The sequence below is a fragment of the Hirundo rustica genome, chromosome 3, assembly GCF_015227805.2.
Source record: "Hirundo rustica isolate bHirRus1 chromosome 3, bHirRus1.pri.v3, whole genome shotgun sequence".
Classification (NCBI taxonomy): Eukaryota; Metazoa; Chordata; class Aves; order Passeriformes; family Hirundinidae; genus Hirundo; species Hirundo rustica.
In genome coordinates this window covers 17,872,108-17,891,387 of record NC_053452.1, presented here as the reverse complement: position 1 = coordinate 17,891,387, position 19,280 = coordinate 17,872,108, and the positions used below count along the sequence as shown (strand labels likewise).

The 19,280-nt window shown below is 49.1% G+C and overlaps 1 protein-coding gene across 1 annotated transcript in view; it reads right to left on the bottom strand.

Annotated features, from left to right (window-relative positions):
- The window catches only part of ITPKB (inositol-trisphosphate 3-kinase B), a 66,637-nt gene extending 53,849 nt beyond the window's left edge, over nt 1–12,788 (bottom strand). Inside the window, exons 1-2 of the mRNA XM_040059133.1 lie at nt 12,730–12,788; nt 10,250–11,333 (exon numbers count right to left, since the gene is read on the bottom strand). Of these exons, the coding sequence (XP_039915067.1) occupies nt 10,250–11,170 (921 nt within the window). The 5' untranslated portion in view covers nt 11,171–11,333; nt 12,730–12,788. The remainder of the gene's footprint in view (nt 1–10,249; nt 11,334–12,729) is intronic.
- Nucleotides 12,789–19,280: the final 6,492 nt, after the last annotated feature.

The window sequence follows — 19,280 nt, the reverse complement described above, 5'->3', positions numbered from 1 at the left end:
CTCTTCTGGGAAGGGTTCCCATCCACAGGAACAAACCTGGAATCTGGAACTGCCTCCTGAGCTGCCCAGATGCTCAAAAACCAAATACCAGAGTTGGTAGGGATGTATGATACAGGGAAGAAAACAACAGACTCTAAGGGATGCAGAGGTGGCATCCTGCTACCTCTGGATTTCCCTCTCATTAGCAGCCCAACATCTGGTCAGTGTTTTGGTCACTTGTGACCACCTGGATTCCTCTGCTGATTCCCTTGTCTGAGAAAGGCCATTCCAGCAACACAGGGTATCATGAGAAGACAGAGACCCGAGGAGAGAGGCTAAGCCTTCTCTCCTCGAGATGAGACATGGATGAGGGGCTAATGGAGGAGCTGAGCTACACTCCTGGCTTCAGACCATTTGTTTTAACCTGCTGAGCAAGGTGGCTTCCATGAGAGCCAGACAACATCAGCTGCTCCCTCCTCCGAGAGAGTCTGGTTCAGTTTGGAGCTGCTTTTCTAAAACTCATCCTGAATGTATGAACTTTACACAGGTTTTTTTTGTCAGTGATTGTACATCTTGCTCAAAAGCTGTGACACGCACTGTTTGTGTGCGAAGGTGGGAATGTGACATCCAGCACGGCGATTCTGTTTGCTTTGCAAAAAGATCAAGGTTAGTTCCCACTCCGCTAAAAGCACGGAAGGGAAACACAGGATTTGTCAAGTAGAGATAAACTGAATTGAGAACATTTTATACACAAATTCCTAGGAGAAGGTTAAAACAATGGAGCTGGGAGAGTACACTTGTCAAGGTTTTTTCAAACAATCCTTTTTCACATATTCTTTTAAAATACAACACAGTAATTCAGGTGGATAGAGATAAGCCACCGTTCTAAAATCTCTTTCCTTTGTTTCCTTTCTGGCAGCCCTGGTCTCCACCCCAGCAAGACATTCCTCCCACAACCCCAGGGTGGAGGGCTGTCAGCTCTAAGTAAATATGGCTCCAAGGAGAGAGATAATAATTAACGCCCTCTTTCTGAAGCTGCTTTGGCAATTACAATTCCATGTGCTTCCTACTCCTGTGACCACATGCCTCCCTTGCAAGGTGTTTCTATTAATGGCTGCCCGAGACTACTTAGAGTTGCTGCCCAGCTGTGTGCCAGTCTCTGGCAAGGGCACAATGAGGTGCTGGGACTCGAAGGCCAACTTGGAGGCACTGCCCATCCCTTCTTCTGCTGCCATAGCAAGCACCTGCCTGGGCTGTGCACACTTGCTGTTATCCCACACTCCATCTGCAACAGCACCCAGAGGTGGGAGTACCACACCGGGCCGTTCGTGGTCATTTTGTGTGGGTACACAGGGCAGTTCAAGGTATGAGGTGATGCTGAACTGGCTTCCGTGCAGCTAGGATGATGCTGTACAGGCATGGATAAAAAGGAGAAATTGGCTCCATTTCAGAGTTCAAAGAAATATTTGAGTCTATGGGCACTGATTCAGGCTCATCTCTAATTATATCTCAAGTTCAGCCTTTTAAACCAGTTCTTTAGTCCTCAGTAAGGGTCACATCACAGTTGTTATTACAGTTTCTTGCCAATCTGTTGTTGGATTTTCCACTTGACATTATTAAGGGATTAAGTTGTTTGTCTCATCATTTTTTATCTGTCCTGTTCAGTTTCCTAAAAACAGACTTTAGCCAGACCAGAAAAGATAGGAGGAAAAAAAAGCCCAGCATTTTCAAGATATAATAATGGTTTTGGATTTGCCATTATTATTGTTTAAATTTATTACTTTGGATATGTAAACTTTGCTGACTCCTTTAATCTGGAATGTATTAAAGAAAGCATTAGGTATTACAACAAGTCATTGGATTACACTGCCCCGATTCAGCTACAGCTGCGGAATATACAACAGGAGATTCCCGTGGAGTTATACATTTCAGACTGAGCTCATCAATTGCCATAGAGAAGACAAAAAACAAATGTAGCTGAGCCTGGAAAGAATGTTGCTAAAATTGGAGAAACATTTAATGTGAGTAGCCTAGGGGTGCAATAACTTTGCCTGTAACTTAACAAAACCCACCCACATAAAACACACGAAGAGAGATTACAGATTGGACTCTCTGATCTGCAGTCTGCCAAGAAAGCAAACCTGACTTTTTCCCCCTTCCTGCAGATGCAGGTTTAAACGGTCCCTGCAGAGTGTTAAATATATATTACCCATAATAGCAACCATGTTACATTTGGACACCTCGCTAATTCTCCAGCTGGCTGCTCTCTACCTTGCCTGCTGTGGGAGGATACCCCTGGATAACTAACGGAGCTTGCGGCTGCCTGCAGAGCCATTTCTATGGTCCACATGGTGGGAAGGAGCCTGCCCACCTCCCCCTCACTCCCACCCCTCCGTGGAGCCCTGGTTTCCTCTCTTTTGAGGGATACGCCTGGACTTGTACTTAAGTACCCCTTTACTGAAAATGTTTTGAACGCGTTTAGCTCAATAGGATAAAAGCTATTCCCACGCTGTCCCAAAATGCAGGTCTGCAACCAACAAGGCTCAGTGGTGAGCTGGAAGCCAGCCTTGGTCCTGCCCTTCTCCCAAGTGGCAGGAGTCAGAGATTGTTCAGCAAGAAACGAGAGAAAAACACCCAACCCTAAAACGCAGTTTCCAAAAAGCCTCCCTGCAGAACTTTCCATTTATAAACCTCCTGTCTCCAAAGGCTCCAAGGCAGTGTACCTGTGAACGGGCAAACCCCCTAGAGGGACTGCATCTCTGGTTCGTTATTTCAGCTGAAGGTTGGATTTACCACAAGATGTAACTGGATACATGCAGGAGTGAGCACGGCAAAAAACGATCAAGGACCAAACCTGCAGCATGCTCCTGCTGGCTTCAGTGGAGCTACAACAGCTTTTATCAGCGTTTTATCTGACCCTAACAAAAGGAGCGAATTGTTTAGCAAAGGAAGAGGGCTCTTTGATTCTATCTTGCTGCACATGAATTGCCCAAGCAAGGGCAAAGGGACAGGAAGCGAAGAGGGAGGAGAAAGAGCTGATGCTGAAGGTAGGTGCTGCCATTGCTTAGCCCTTGCTAAACAACCCCTTCTGCAAATGCTGATGGGGTGGGAGGAAAGAGTTGTGTCATCTCCCTGCCATAGCCATTCAACCAAAATGTTGTGCTGGTGTTGATATACTGGTCCTCATTCCATCTGAAGGGAGTTTTGTGATAGTGAAGACTGCAGGCCCCATGAGACCTCCCTCTGCTTTGCATAGCATAGGAACCCTATTGTCCAAAATCCCAAGTATAACACTTAAAGTCAAGGATGAAACCCTGGAAAAAAAATCACAACAATTCAGCGAGATCCACGCCACAGCAGCCCCAGGTGCTGACATCTCTGCAAATCAAGTGCATGAAGCAAACAGTGAAGAGAAACCTGATTCTGTCCTTTGAATCTAACTCATTAAAATGTCTGTTGGCGTGTCCCTCCAGAGCACATCTACGTGTTTCACAGAGACGAAGGATGCTTTACTATTACTTAAAACCACAACAGTGCAGAATGCTAATGAAGTTCCTGTTGTGTAGCACTGATCAGATAATACACTGTATTGCTTACAAGAAGTAGTTGTAAGTGCTAAGCACTTGTTGTTTTACCCCTCAAAAGCAATCCTTGTGTTTTGACCAGCAATAAATCTTATATCTGAAAGAACAATTTAATTCCTTCCACTGGCTGTCTCTTTTCCCATGTCATTAATGAAAAGAACTTTCTTTACTATAAAAAAAGAAAAATCACTTCTTTATTTTCATGGCTGAAGTGTATGAGAAGACTGAAATAAATATTGAGAGAGGGAAAAGTCTAGCATGGGTCTGAGCAGCCTGCAGCAGCTTCTGACTCCAATATCACCCATCTCTGAGAAATTAAGGTCAGAAACCACTCTGTAAACACAACCTGTGGCTGACAACAGTGATGAGGATCTCCATCACGGGCACACAGCTGTGACAGCAGCTTTGGGATGAACTCCCACCATGCCTGAGAAAGAAGGAGCTGCAGCCTATGTTTTCCAAAGGCTTCCACCAATTCCAAGCGCATTCACCGTGCGCGCACTCAGACTGAAAGTTGCAGCTGGAGACCCCGGACTTCTGGATGTACCTGCACCAATACATGCTGAAAGGCACTGCTGGATGATCATCCTGCTACAGAGCAAATTGTATTTTGCTGCCTAAACACTGATTTAAAAGCCAGTCACAGGCACTTGCTTTTGAAGCTGTCAGACCTCAGACTGAACCAGCTTCCTGAACTACTTGGAGCTGTTGTGCAGGATATGCACGACCTGGGTTTTTATGTGTAGGAATAAAAATGAAATTCCAATAAATTTTATAGAAGACATTCAGAAAGAGATTCCTCTCTCTTAAAGCAAACTCTTGGGCTAGCTGTCAAGAACCCATCAGAGTAAGAGAGAAGAAAGCTACGTGAGGAGAACTTGGGATGCCTAAGGAGACACCCAGCAAGGCTAAGCAAGATGCATGCCATAAAAGGGACATTTCAAGTGACACAGCAAGTGTGAAAGCCAGCACTCCCCAAAAAGTCACATTTAAGAAAAGGGATTAGGCTGCAAAGTTACCCAGTGATTTGAAAATGTTAACATTTAGTTCCCACTGTCTATTAAATATTAACATATCTTTCTTAGAAAGCTTGGCTGGGCTTCATGGGAAGAACGCAGGTCAAATTTACTGCACAAATTTACCTACCAGTATAAACAAAATAATCTCTAACCATTACAGAAGACTAATCTTAGCTGAAGTGACATTTAATGTCATACATAGATGCCATTATTTCTGTAGTGAGCTAGAACAGAATTACATGTAAAGAAAACATTAGCTCAGCAGTGGCTTTTAGCCATCACATGGCACGTGAGAGCTCATTGCTGCACTAATATTTTCTTCACATGCAAATCTGTCCTGACACATTATAGAAAAAATATGGAAAACATGAGACAGGTGCTGACTACAGTTTGGGTTTTGTCATTGCAAGCCTCTAAAAAGGTGAAGACAAAACTCTGAAGTTTCCACTGACCCATGAAATTCACTCTGCAGACATTCAGTTTTCCATCCAAATGATCCAAACAAGCAAGCTCCTGACATCCTGCAATTCCTGCCAGAAGAGGTGGAAACCTGTCTCTTTCCAAACCAGGGTACCCTAAGGATCATGGGCCTAATGTTTGTTCTTCCTGCACCTCAGAAATATGGGAAGGTTTATTTTGCCACTTTCATAGATGCTTTCAGTGTGAATTTTTTTTGAGAAACAAAATATGCAAGAGACAGCAGCTGTGCTGGCAAGTAAGTCCCTTTATGAAAAGGATCTGCTATGTGCCATGTAATTCCTGCCCTGTCAGTCATGGAGAATGCACACAGAGAGGAAACCCTTCCCAATGAGCTTCAAGGTGCTGATGAAAACAGACTTGAAGTAGCACCCTATGTCTCTCACTGGGTTATGGCAGCACCTTCACTCAGCCTCCGTGGGTGGGGGCCATAAAAAAGCTGCTTATTCCCTGAGAGGGTCACGTGAGTAGGTAGAGGACTAGCTATGGAATAGGGAGTGATGCTTTGTGAAGTCCCTGGAGTGCACAGCCTCCATCCACAAAGAGCCCGAAGCTCTGCCCTGTCCACCGAGCACAGGGGTGTCCTCATCTCATCCCAGCAGGTAGAACACTCTGTGCTGTCAGGTCTGCTGAGCGTGGTGTTCCGAGAGGGGAAACACAGAGGTGTCGACCTCATTCCCCTCTCCCCCTAGTTTTCTCACAGCAGGGACACTCCATCCTTTGGCAACTTACCAGGTGTGCTAAGCGTCTTCCCTTTCAATGATGTGCATTACTGAAAGAACAGTCGCTCTTCTGAGTAAGCCAGCAGGGCCCTAATACACCAGACATTATATTGATACTAAATCAGAGATACCACTCACAAGCTCATAAGCTTAGGAGCTTTTAGAGACAAACACAGTGGGAGTAAGGAGTAAAACACATAAACACAGTTGGCATAAAGATAGATATTCACAGGGCTTGCATGTATCACCACAGCCATGTGGTCATGGTTTCTGTTACACAGAGACTTCCTGATCACAGCGACAGCTTGGAAAGGGAATGAAAGCATATTTAACTTGATTGATTTTTATAGGAACAAATCAGGACTCCTGTTGTCAGCTTATGCCTTGGAACATCTCAAAGAGAAATAAGCAAAGGTCCCAGAGGCCCTTGGCTGACACTATCCCTATCTAAACTTGGCCCCTTTCAGGACTGCATTAACAGCCATTGTGAGTCAAACAAATAAATCAATTAAAAGAATGCCTGTCATCAGCACTGCCATTAGCTTTTTCCAAAAGTTCTTGCCATTTCGCACAGGTTAATGGAAGTCTCTTATTCTGAGAAATCTACTCGGCCTGCTGAAAGGAGCAGAAGTTTCAGAGTGTACCAAGTCCCTTGATTACTATTCTGCTGTACATCCTTGTGTTTCCACAGCAGCTGTGGGAAAGCCAGGAAGAGGAACACTGCAGTGTCTTGCACCGTTTTTTCCAGGAAGGGGTTCTTTTCCCCCCGTGACATATCATTTTTCTATGGTACATGCTTGCTTGCACAATTTCTGCCTTTCCCCCCACTTGTCTGTTGCTTCGTCTCCAGTTTCGGAGAAGCGGACAAACTAGGGAATTTAGGTCAATGACAAGGACTCACTAATGACCAGCTTTGGAATATCTTTTGCTTAAGGGGTGCAGCAAGTTTCCAAGAGTGGGACAAGTCTCCTGCTGCAGAGTACATCCTGGTTATCAGCTCTCCCTTGGGAAGAGCCAACAGAGCCCCCAGAAAGGCAAAACTCATACACTACTATTTCTCCAGTCAAGAGGTCAGTGGGAACCACAGCTAGAATGCATCTTATTTTAGGCGTGAAATCTCCTCAGGAGACTGTGCTGCCATTTCAGGCTACCCGTGCCGCTTAGAACCTGGGACAAAGGAGCACCTTCTCACTTCCCTACACACCCAACCTGTGTGATCAGCCAGGAGGGGAGAAATTCTCTCCCTCAGCATGAGACAGCGATGGAGCCAGGTGCCTTCCAAAGTTGCTGCATCCTCCTGCCTCGGGTGGTCGGTGAGCAGAGGCGTCAGTTCCTGCCCCAAACTGCCCGTGCTGGTCACAGGGGGTGTGCAGAGAATGCTCCCCTGCGGCATTTCCAAACCACGGTGTCCCCATCCCAACATGCTGCCTGGACATCCCGTCCCTCCCACGCAGCCCGAGCAGTGCAATCGCTCGAGTGTCTCTGAAGCCTTGCAAGCATCAATAAACAAGCGTGGGGTTTCTCCGGCAGCAGCCCACAGCCCGGGGAAAGCCACAGCTGCAAAAGCCCTTACGTGGAAGTTTACGCAGACCTTAAGTGGATTTGCAATTAAACAGCAAAATGTCACCTCGCTCTTATTGTCACCGCACTTCACAAGTCTGCAACCACCGCGGCAGGGTCACTGTTCCCCGGTGCTGAGCAGCCCGCTGAGCACCAGGGCACTCCAGGGACAGGGAAAGCACTGAGCAAACTGTTTCAATAAACAGAGGCAGAGTCCCTTTCAGTCACAGAGCTGCTCCAGGTCACGGTGTCCAAAAATGTGGCCACAATACCTCCCTCCCTTTCACCTGGCAACATAATTTTCTCACTGGCCAATTTTCAGGCCTGAACACAAACAAAGTTTCCTACCTGCAGTAGGAATGGAGGATGAGTCCATGCCAGCCTGTTTCTCTGGGATGTCAGGAGGAACTACAACAGACAGCCGGACATCCCTAACAGATTTGCTAAGCCAGACAGCCTCCAAAAAGGAAGGGCAGGAGCAGGCCTGCTGTTTATCAAATCTGTAAACACACTATGTGAGATGCGCAGCACAGACTGTATCTGCCGCAAGAACCGCTTTCCTGCTGCTTGTCATTACCTCTCCTCCAGGTACAACAGCCTCCCCTGTGCCAGCAGCACCCAGTGCAGACAGGCAGGGCTCTCTGCCTGCCCCGCGTTTATCCACTCAACCCAGAGGCACCCAGAGGCACCCAGAGGCACCTTGTTGGTTTCTCTCGGCTGAGGTCTCCCAGGATTTGACTAAAAGCACGAGTTGTGGAGAGAGCTTCTCACACATTCTCCCTCATTACACAACTCATTTCCAGACCGTGTGCGTTGTTGAAAGGAAATAGTGAGTTCATGAAAACAAATGAGTGTGCAACCTGACACTGCCTCAGTAGCTGCCTTCTGCCGTTGTTACGCATTTACAAGACGTTGCCAACCAGTACACAAAGCTGGGTGTTATTTATCTGAAATTTAGAATTACTGGGCATTTGCACACGATCCTGCTGAGAAGCTGACTATAATCTGCCAAAGTCAGTGATCAGCCCTGCATGGGACCTGTGGAGCCCAGCGGAAAGTATAATTGTAAATTAGCCTCTCTGCTCCTGCTGAGACTCCAGCACTGAAACACAAAATCAAGTGCACCTCCTCAGGCTGTCTGATACATTTTGGACCAGATCTTCATCTCGTTTAGCCTGAGTAGTCCCATGGAGCTCAGCAGTTACTCTGATCTTAGACCTGATCCGAGCTCGCTCTTATCCAGAGCTTTTGGCAATACAAATGAGCCTTGCCTGTTCACTGCTGAGCCACTGGCCTGGCTGAGCTCACTGAAGGCCACGGGAGGTAGTGCAGAGTCAGCTTGAGGCTCCAGAAAGCTTTCCACAGGAGCATCAGGCATGCTTTTGCCCTTCAATGAACGGTTTTCAGCAGCAAATCAGTGGGATCTGGCACTAGGAACAGTCATTAGCGCAGAGAATGGAGCAGAGATTACTACAGCTCACGAACATAAAACCAGCAGAATTTAATCAGCAGAGGGATTGTAGCAGGTCCCAAAGGGAACAAGCTGATTCATCAGTTGAGAGCCCCAAAATACAAAACTGCGTGCAAACACAATGAACTACAGTCTCATTACTTTGTTAACTGCTTTTACTCAGCTGCTGCTCCATCCTGAGCAGAACCGAGCCTGGATTCTTGGAACAGGACAAAAGGAGTACAAAAGATACTTATTTCAGCATGCTGAGTGTTTCACAAACCACAGTCTCGGTTCTTCCAAGTTTGATGCCTTCACTTAGATGTTTCCCTTGCACTGGTTTTCCTTGTGTCATTGTGCTTAGCAGGAGTTTCACTACCATGTGTCTACAGGAAATTAAATATTGTGAACCTCATCACTGAAAGCTGATGGGCCTTTATTAAACTCTTAAACTAAGGAGCCACTGGGTTGTCCTGCATGTTGCAAGGTTTGTCAGTGGGAAGCTCCAGTGCTGGGCTCAAGTCAATGCAATGTCTCACAGCGGGACGACAGCAGAGACCATGCGCTGGTTGGAGAACCTCGTGATGGGTGCCCTGCATTGGGTTAAAGTGGTTCAAAGCCCTCTGGATAACTGGTGTGACAGCTCAGTGCAAAGCTCAGTGCGATGCACTCAGACATGCAATGAACTGCCCTAGTGACACAACAAACCCCATGACTCTCACGCCTTTGGCAAATGCCTCAGAGCTCTCCTCTCTGAGGAGACCTTTCTTCTCTAAGGGTAACAAAACACTGATGATTTCTCTTGCCTAAAGCCTCACAACCAGCTCCACAACAAAGGTCCTGAAACAAATGAACTTAATATAAATAAAATATGCTTACCTAAAATATAAGATACCCCACAAGCAAGAAGTTTTATTCAAAAGGAGAATTACCAGAAATTCTAGAGCATTTTGGTTCTGTGTGAAAGACACAGAGACCTTGTGGTGATGAGCATCACTGTAAACCTGAACAGACAGTTGGCCCACACAGTTTCAACTCCAGGGAGGAAATAAATTCTCTCTCAGGCTCATGTAAACCATGGGAAACCTCCAGCACCCAGGGAAGCTGTGCTGAGGGAAAACTGAAGCTCGTAACCACATGTCAGCAGAAGGCTGCAGTCCATGGATGTATTTTAAGCACGCTGGCAGGCAGCTTTGCAGCACCAGTGAAGCTTTGCAAGGACTGTGCACAATGAAACAGGTACCGCTATTCTCTTGTGCGAGGATTTTTTGACTAGGAACCCCTCTTGCAAGTCTGAAAGCTTTTCATGTGAGGGAAAGCAAGAACCACTGAGCAAGTGTAAAGTTTCTCTGCAGAACTCAGCTGCAACAGACCTCTGCCCTCCTGCTGCAGCTGCGTCTTGGAGCGGGGACGCTGCCACCCTTCACCCCACCTCCCCAGGGCTGATGCAAGACTCACCACTCGGGGTTTCTGCTGGTCCAGGGTCTGCAGGAAGGCCGGGGTCTGGTCCAGGGTGCGCTCAGGGTCACTGGAGATGTCCTCCTCAGACTCCTCCCAGGACGAGGAGAAGCCAGTGGAAGATGCCGAGGATGATGAGAGCTTCCGGACGGGCAGGCTGCCAGGGGGCACGGCGCCCGCCTCCTCCTCCGGGCCCCCCAGGTCCGTGACGATGACGGCGGGGATGCTTCCACCGATGGCTGGGTGCTGGCCCTTAAGTCCTGTGGGGGCCACCACCACCTCCTCTTGCCGTGGTGCGGGCCCTGACTGCTCCAGGGGGCTGCTGCTCTCTGCCAGCTCCACGGCTGGGGCCACCATCATAACTGGCCCCCTGGAGGGCTCCGCAGCGCTCGGAAAAACCTGCGCCCCACCAGCATCGGGGGCCTCGCTCTCCCCGCGGGCTCGCGGCCGGGGTCCAGTTCCAAGTCCCAGCACCGGTGCCGTGGGGCTGGCCGGACGGGCCCGGGCTAGCCGGGGGCTCCGGGGCGGCTGGGCAGCAGAGCTGTGCGCCTGGATGTGCGCCTCGAAGAGCCCCACTTTCTGGTTCACCTGCACGTTGTGCAGCTCCCGTTGGAGCTGCCGTGCCATGGGGGGTCCTGGCTGCCCCTCTTCGCCTCGGCTGCCCTGCCGCCCCCCGGGGCTGCCCGGCGGCCGCAGGAGCTCCTCCGGCGGTGGGAAGAGGAAAGCGGGGCCACAGCGCGGGGAGCGGGGCGGCACCGGGGCCGGGCTGAAGACAGGGAGCGAGCGGCAGCTGCCGGGCGTCTCCGGACCCCTGGGCAGCACTTGTCCGGGAGGAGGCGGCGTCTTGCTCCGGCCGCTTGTCACCTCGCTGTTGCTATTCATCATCACCAAGCTATTGAGCGCATAGCAGTACACGGCCATAGTAGTCAGCCGGGGAGCACGGGGGGGCCGTCGCCACTGCCGCCTCGGCACTCAGGCTCTGCGGGGCTGCCCAGGGTCTCTCCACGACGGGACCAGCAGCATCGCCAGCAGGAAAAAGGGGAGTTGGGCTGGCCCTGGCCCGCAGCTCCATAAAACGGGACAGCTGAGAAAGAAGCAGTGAGAGTAGTTCAGCGCCCTCCCTTAGCTCACCATCTAGCTGGGCACACAGAGTGCCCGACTCTTCCCTTCCTGTGTGCCCCTCCCACCTGCTTGCATCCCCAGTGCGCCATCCCTGGGGACACGGCCCAGCCTGGTCATCAAAAGGATCTGAGTGAAGAGGAAGTCAAGTTTGGGGCTGTTTCCCCGCTTCCCTGCCTTCCCTGCCCCCTCTCCAGGTTGCCTGTCCCACTGCAGCAGCAGTGTCTGAGAGGACACACAACCAGCAGCCATTCCCGCAACAGAACAAGAGAATTACGGTCAACTGGTGTGAACTGAAAGTTGGCAGCTTTGAAGTGTTCGCCCCAAAACCTTCCTTCTCTAAAGGAAGATAAAAACTCCAAACAACTTACATCTGTCACGTTCGAGTCTGTCACCTATAGCAAACCCAAGTGTCAGGAATGGTTTTCTGTTGCACGATACACAGAAAGACTCCCCACTTGCAGAGTTTTGTATGGTATAGGGCCACATATCAAGTTAGTCCCCTAACTGACCATGTGCAGCAACACAGCTTTGCACATCTTCATGAATGCCCTGGCTAAATGCGCCTCCCCTGTGCACATCTGCTGTCCGGGACACAGAGCGCTGCAACTGCCTGCAAGTCACAGCCCGGACCCCACATGCAGAGATGTGCAGTGCTGTTTGTTCTGAGGAGCGTGTGACTGTCTACACGCCTGAGAGGGGCTCTGCTTTCATAGGTGGCTCTCCGTGCCCCTGTGCACTTCAGCGTGCCTTCCTCATCTTCTCTTAGCTCCATGTGCACTGGAGCTGCAGTCCCCATGCCATGTCGGGGCATGGGAACTCCTGAGATCTGCACAAACACGCTGCCCACATGAGAGTACAAACTTGTTTACACACAGTGCGCTAACTCTGGCTATGGGTGTACCTGCCTCTGGAAGCACTCGCGTGTGATGCTATCAGCGGTATCCCTGTGCGTCCCCCTGTGAGGCTCCCGGCAGGTAAATGCCCACAGGTCTAAGCGCAGTCCCGACTGTCGGTGTGACCAAAGGGCTTCCCATCCCTCCAGGCACTGCTTGGAGGCGGTGCGAGGATCAACAGAGCCCAGGCACCGCGGGCAGCCACTCTTTGCAGGGATCCCCGACACAGCAAAGCTCCCAGCGCTCCGGCTCGGGTACGAAAGCGAGCACCGGCACAAGGTGCTCGGCCAGACTTGGGGTGTGGGACAGCCCGCTCGGCCCCGGGGCAGCACCCTGCCCCTTTGCCCGTCCCCAGCTCGTCCCTTCCTCCCCGCGGGGCCCGGCCGGCCCCCGCACGGCCCCCGGCGCGGCTGCCGGGGATCCCCCGGCGGAGGGGCGGCCGCGACCCCCCCGCGCCGCCCTTACCTGGGGTCGGGATCCGCGCCCGCCCTCAGTGCGCGCCGCCCGGCAGCGCCCGCCGGCGGCCGCGGGGCGCTGCCGAAACCATCGCCGCGGGGCTGCCGGGACTCCCGCTCCCTCCGCGGCTCCGAGCTCCTCTCCTCGCCCCGGGGCGGGCCGGCCGCGCCGGGCTCTGCCCCTCGGCGGCCAAGGCTGCGCGGGCGGCTCCGCGCTCCGGGCAGCTCCGCGCTCCGGGCGGCTCCGCGCCGCGGCCCCGGCGCCCGCTCCCGGTGCGGCTGGAAAGGCGGAGAGAGCAGGAGGAGGAGGAGGAGGAGGAGAGGGAGAGGAGCGGCGAGGAGGAGGAGGAGGAGAGCGGAGGGAGGGGGTAGGAGAGCAGGAAGGAAGTTGTGAGCCTGTCTGGGGTTGAACTCAGCGGAACAAGTTTTTTTTTTTTTTTTTTTCTCCTCTAGCTCGGCTCAGGCTGGAGGGAAATACTGAAAAAAAAAAAAAAAAAAAGTTTCCATTGTTAACTAAGAAAAAAAAAAAACAAAAAACCAACCCAACAAAAAACACAACCACCGTCGCCGTGCTTTGGTGGCTGGGCTGTGGGTTCAAGACACACGAGGCATTTTCCACCCGCGGCATCGGCAGAGCCCCCGGTCAGCCCCGGCACCGCCCGCCCGGGGGGGGGCATCCCCCGCCTCGCCTCCGCATCCCGGCCTCCCAGCGCTGCCGGCCGCCCGAGTCCTCCCCGCGGCACAGCGGTCAAGGCAAAGGGTGGTGCTGCCAGCGCCAGCAACGCGGAGCTCAAGGCCGCCCACCTCCCCACGCACTCGGCTCGAAGGCACCGACTAACGCAGCCATTTCCCCCGGCCTCCCCCTTCCCCAGCCACCACGGCTCAGTCCTGCTGCTTCTCAGCGCGTTGGTCATTCACACGAGCCCAGGGCTGGCGCAAAGCCCTCCCCGCCGGGTGGCGTGGCTTTGGGTGAGCACATCCCGAGGGAGGTAAGATGACCCCCCCGCATCTCTCTAGAGACAGGGTCGATGGAGCTTTGACTTGCTGTGATGTTGCCCCAGGTTTAGGCAGGGTTACAGCAAACTCGTTCAGGACACCGTCCATCCTTTTTCATTCATGGAGGGACACAGCACTTTTTTAGCTCCTGCAGCCCCCAGGCCTGGGTCCTGCTTGGCGGGAGAAACAGGCTCTTGGCTATGATACAGCCTGAGTTCTGTATCTAGATAACTCATTGGAAATAGTTGTCTGTACGTCAGCACTTTCGGAGAGCAGGCTCTCCGATTCACTCTCAAAGCAGTAAGTCAAGGTCAAACTCAGATGGCACTTTTGGGGTTGGGCTGGACTGGCCAAAGGAAAAAAAAAAACCAAACCCCAACAAAAACGAACAGCAATTTGCCTCTGCTAGAATTTCACAGCTAGGAATTTCCCCTAGAGAGGGAAATTGATGTCACAGCAGATCAGCTTTTCTGTAATTAAGACAACCTCTAGAGCATAAACGGGGGCAGAGAGGTCTCTGAATTGGCAGAAGGTATGGACTACCAATCCCACAGAGAGGCAGACAGAGACACCCAAAATGAGCTTATGTTTGTTTTTCCAGTAAGAGAAATGCTATTTTGAATTCAGTGCAGGAAAAGAAATTTATAGACTGTTTCCACTCCAGTTTGTTTCCTCACAGTCTGTGCTTAGTCGGGAACATCTCTTCATGAAATAAAGTCTCTCTGAGATCAATCTCTCTGAGAAGAGTGACCCTGCTCAGTAAAATGGCACTATTCATGGCATAAGCTTACCCCTGTGTGCAAATATCTGCAGATTCTGATCACCTGTTGCCCACATTCTCTCATGTCTGCATACACGCGTCGAAAACTAGGAATATTTGAAAGAAAGAAGAAATCCAGGAATACTGGCAGATAAACAGGTACATTCTTATTTCAAACAGCTGCACTATGCTATGCTGGCAGCATCTGCAAATACTTGGAAGCATTATATTGCACATCTGTGTGTGGAAGTTTTCACCATTCTTTGGGGTGGCTGAAGAATATTTACACCACTGTAACCACAATATGTGCCTAAAGTCCCGCCCTTTCTTAAAGTCCCACAAATTCTTACACCATCAAAAAATCATCCTATCAGAACGGGACAAAGTAGTGGTGAATTTGCTATGGTACATTTACAGATACAAAACCCCCTCAAGGGAGACCTGGCCTTAAAACGTGGCAGCAATTCTGTCAAGTAACAGTGCTAGAGCTGTTCTGTGGTCATTATATACAATGACAAGTTCTATTTATAAAGGAAGGAGCTAATAAAAGTGCAAAGAGGAAAAGTAAGTCTAGGGATAAGTCTTTGACTGTTCAGAACCAGTAGGTACATGAGGGAAATAATTGTTTCCAGACTAGAACCAGGCAGCAGTCCACATTGTGTAGTGAAGAAAGAGCAGGCAGCTTTCAGCACACTTGTTTCCAATCAAGTGGAAACCAAGTGTTTGAGGTTAGCCTAAATGGAAAACACAAATGATACAGGTTGCTAGTCCAATCCAGGGACAAGGATGGAAGCAAGAAAAGAGAAAAGTTGCTTTCACAGACACAGACCCCGGGTACTAGTACTGCTGTGGTTACTTGATGTTGCTGAGGAGCTTTCTCTGTGGCTTTGGCAGTGTTGCCTTAGGTGCTGTACAAAGAGAACAAAAAGATCGTTCCACACTGACTCTCTCGGTGTGCATTCTTCAAGTAAAACTCCAGTGCTGGGTGTTAAAAGATCTTGCTTCCCCTTAAGCTATGTTCTTCATTTAAATTTATACTTCCTGCTTCCAAAGAAAATCATTACAGTGCTTAAGGACACAGAAACAGGCTGGGTTAGGGCAAGCAGTTGATCCAGCCAACTTTTGTCTTGTCCTTATTCAAGGGAATGGAGCCATTAAAATGAACAGAATCTTCCAATTAGGAAGGGCATATATCCACTGCAGAATATATTTAGTCTGAAATAAAGCGAAGACAGACCCTTAGAGAAGGGCATGAAGCTGTCCTAACTGTGTGACATCTCCCACTGACACACTGGCTAGAGGCACTTGGGGAAAGAAATACCACAGCTGCCAAAGTTAATGGCCTCCCAGCAGCTCTGTGAACTTGAAGGCAGACATGTTAATTATCATGTTTCATGGAAAATTAGTTGTCCCCAATGTGCTCACTGTGCCCCGTGAGCAGCATGGGTGGCTCAGCTGGGCTACAGCTGCTGCACCCCTGGGCCCAGGGTTGCTGACCACTGCGGGGAGGTGGCTTTTCATAGGAGTGATGGGACAGTCCTGCCCTGTGGGATCAAGTGGGAGGAGCAGGAGACCAATACAGTGCTGGTCACCCTCTCAAGCACAGGTAGAGCTGTCCTTTGCTATTTTATACACCCTCTTCCCATGGAGTTGAGGTCCTGGTCCACAAGAAGAACCTCTTCCTTAATCCAAACCACCAGTAACAGGCAAAAAAACCCCCTCAAATCCAAAACACCGACTGAAACAAAATCCTTTACTGCAGAAATACCTCCTTCTGTGGAGAGGGGAGAATACTTGCATGGTCGATACTGGTCATTGTAATCATTTGAATCCTTAAAGACACTTAATTAATATGGTGTAGGCTGCCTTATAAAGCTAGAACAGGACAGAATGGACCAAAATCTACTTAGCATCAATCCAGTTATAAAAATAAAACAGAAAAAATCATAACAATTTAATCAAAAAACAACTACAATCCTCAAGTACCCTCCTCCTTCTATTCCCAAAAAACAACTACAATCCTCAAGTACCCTCCTCCTTCTATTCCTCGTTTGTTATAAGATTCATTTTTTAAATTATTACTCCCTGTCATGTTTTGGATTGGTTGGGCAAGACAGCCTTCCCTGTGTTTCAAAGACGAGTTGTCTAAACTGTCACTGTTCATCCCATCCAGCTTCAGAAGGACCATCAGCACCCTTGCAGTGGAAATCAGTATCAGACAGCATTTCCTCTCCAGTGAGTTGAATCTTAGACTTATGCAAAATACAGAAATAAATGGATAAATGCAGAGTAATTCTACAGTCAACAGATTGACTTTGTGTTCATGCCAGCATGACAGAGAATAAACCTGGCTAATATTTTACGAGAAAAAGAGCCACAGAAGACACAAACAAAAACTCAGCACTGAATTATGTGCTGAGAATTGTCTCTCTTCAAGCAGGTGGCTGTCACAGGCATGGAACACATCTGCCCTGTCTGGGCTGGCAGAGGAAACAGGCCTGAGAAAAGGCCTCTGGATGCTTATCTTGCACCATCCCTTTTGTCTTCCTTCCAGAAAGAAGCTGGTTTTCCCAGCTCTCAGTGACCTCTGAGCTGAGTTATCCAGTCATTTTCTCCTTCCTGCTATCCCACAAGAACACACATAATGGCAGAATTAAGCAGTGACTGGTTAATATTCTCTGTGCCAGCTCCTGTTCAGGGAACAAGAACACAGGGCTCTGTAGACACCTGTAGCTAGTCACTGTGATTTAGGGCAGTCTGTGTACTGCACCTACATCTGCCTGAGCTTGTACGTCCTCCCAGAGCACAAAGAAACCAGTTTTGTTCCCTGGGAGCCTCCTCTGTGCATTCCTGGCTGCACCTCGCCCTGTGCTGCACCAAGACCTGCGGCTCGGCACAGCCAGGAAAGGCAGCCAAAGATCTCGGTGATCCGTTCTGGGCTCTGCCCCTGCTGTGCTGTGGGGCCTGAGCAATGAGGTGAGGCAGGATGGACTGAGACATCCTGTGTCCTCTGGGGACTTCATGTCTGTGACCTGCCTGAAAGCTAATAAACACCTGGGAGCCTTGAAGGAAGGGATACGTACATCCCGCTCACCCATGCCCAGCACACATCTGCAGAGCTTTAGCACCGAGCTAAGAACATCAGTTTGCCTCACAGGCTTCAGGATTTGCAGCTGGATTTTGAAGAACTGTTACAGAGCTCAAGAGATTGAGATGAATGTATGGAAAATATTATGCATAGTGCAGTACTCTAACAAGGAGTTATGTACACACAGTATAGGCAAGAATGTTTAGGAACTCTTGAACAAACACAGGATAAGACATTTCCTCTTGATGCAATGCATAAACGGCTGTGGTACCTTTCACTCAGCTGGTAAACTCCCCAGGGTGAAGATGTGAAGGTCTGATGTGAAAGACTGGTTTTATGTCTGGGTATGGCCAGCAGTTTCAGTGCCACCCTTCCTGTTTTTTGTGGATTCCAGGGAAGAGCCCAGCTTTGCAGTTGGTGTGTGCGACAGCTGTGGTCCTCTGTGCTGCAGCAGGGCTTTACATAGGCACTTTGGCTCACAGTTGCTATTTGCAGATGATAGGAATATAAACGTGCATGTTTGGGGTCTAACCCATGATTCAGCATAAATGTTTCCTTTTTTTAGGACAGCCCAAACTACAGGCAGTGGAGGCACATCAAATAAGCATTGTCGAGTTTTACCGACATTGAGTAAAACTAAAACCATAAAGGGTAATCCTTCCCCACTGGGGCTTGAGGCTACAAAAAGTTGTACCCAGGTCTCTTGCTGAGGGAATAAAACAATTAGAACTCAAATACTTCTTTGTTATCTGAAAAAGTTTTTCCTACTCATGGGCTACAGTTATTCCACTAGATGGTGACCACACTGCCATAATTCAGCGGTTTTGCATTTATTTGAGATAGATACGATCATGGCAGGAAAAAGACAAGCTGTTTTCCAAGTGAGCAGCATGTGTCACATAGACTTATTTGGAATCAGTAATATATCAAGGGGCTGTGAGATTCCACGGCACCTTTTAGGGATGAGATGAGCATGGAATCACAAGAAATGCTGTCCAAGTTTCCACTCCGTGATGAGTGATATCTGTGTTTTGAAGAGCTGGGAGAGAGAGGACACTGAGGAAGACATGATTATTTTAAAGTTCATACTGAGCTGTCACCATTTAATTTAAAATAAAGAATTTTCATTTTCTCTGGGAATCTATTTTTGCTTGCAGTATAATTATTTTAAGGATTTACCATAATATTGCTATGATGGACAGATGTTTATCTTCGTTCCTATGCCTTTGAAAGGAAAAAAAGCTGAACTTCGAACGAGTGCAGCACAGTTAAATAAACTAGCAGGTCTAGGTTGATTCTTCATAACTTTAAATATCTAAAGAAATAGAGTTATGAAAATATCCCTAAACTATGTTGCCAGACAGCAGAGTATTATCTGTGCTGTTTTCTGTGTGCAGCACTGTTCATTGCTATGCAACAAATCACAAAGGTCAGCAGACCCTGACCCTGAAAAGCAGCTGTGTTATAGCAGTCACTGGAAAACACCAGTCCTTGCACATAAAATTGCTTCAAGCAAGAACATCTTTCCCAGAAAGACTGAGATCTGCATGCTGGATCATGCTTTTCCTCTGAACAGCTAGAAGTAGGTAAGTAAAGCTCTTATGGAAAGAACAGCATACATGTCCACCTAGGATATTTTCAGAACTGTAACAGGTTTCTATGCATACATCCATACACACAAATATGCTCAGGCATAATAAGGGGGCACTTTAATAGC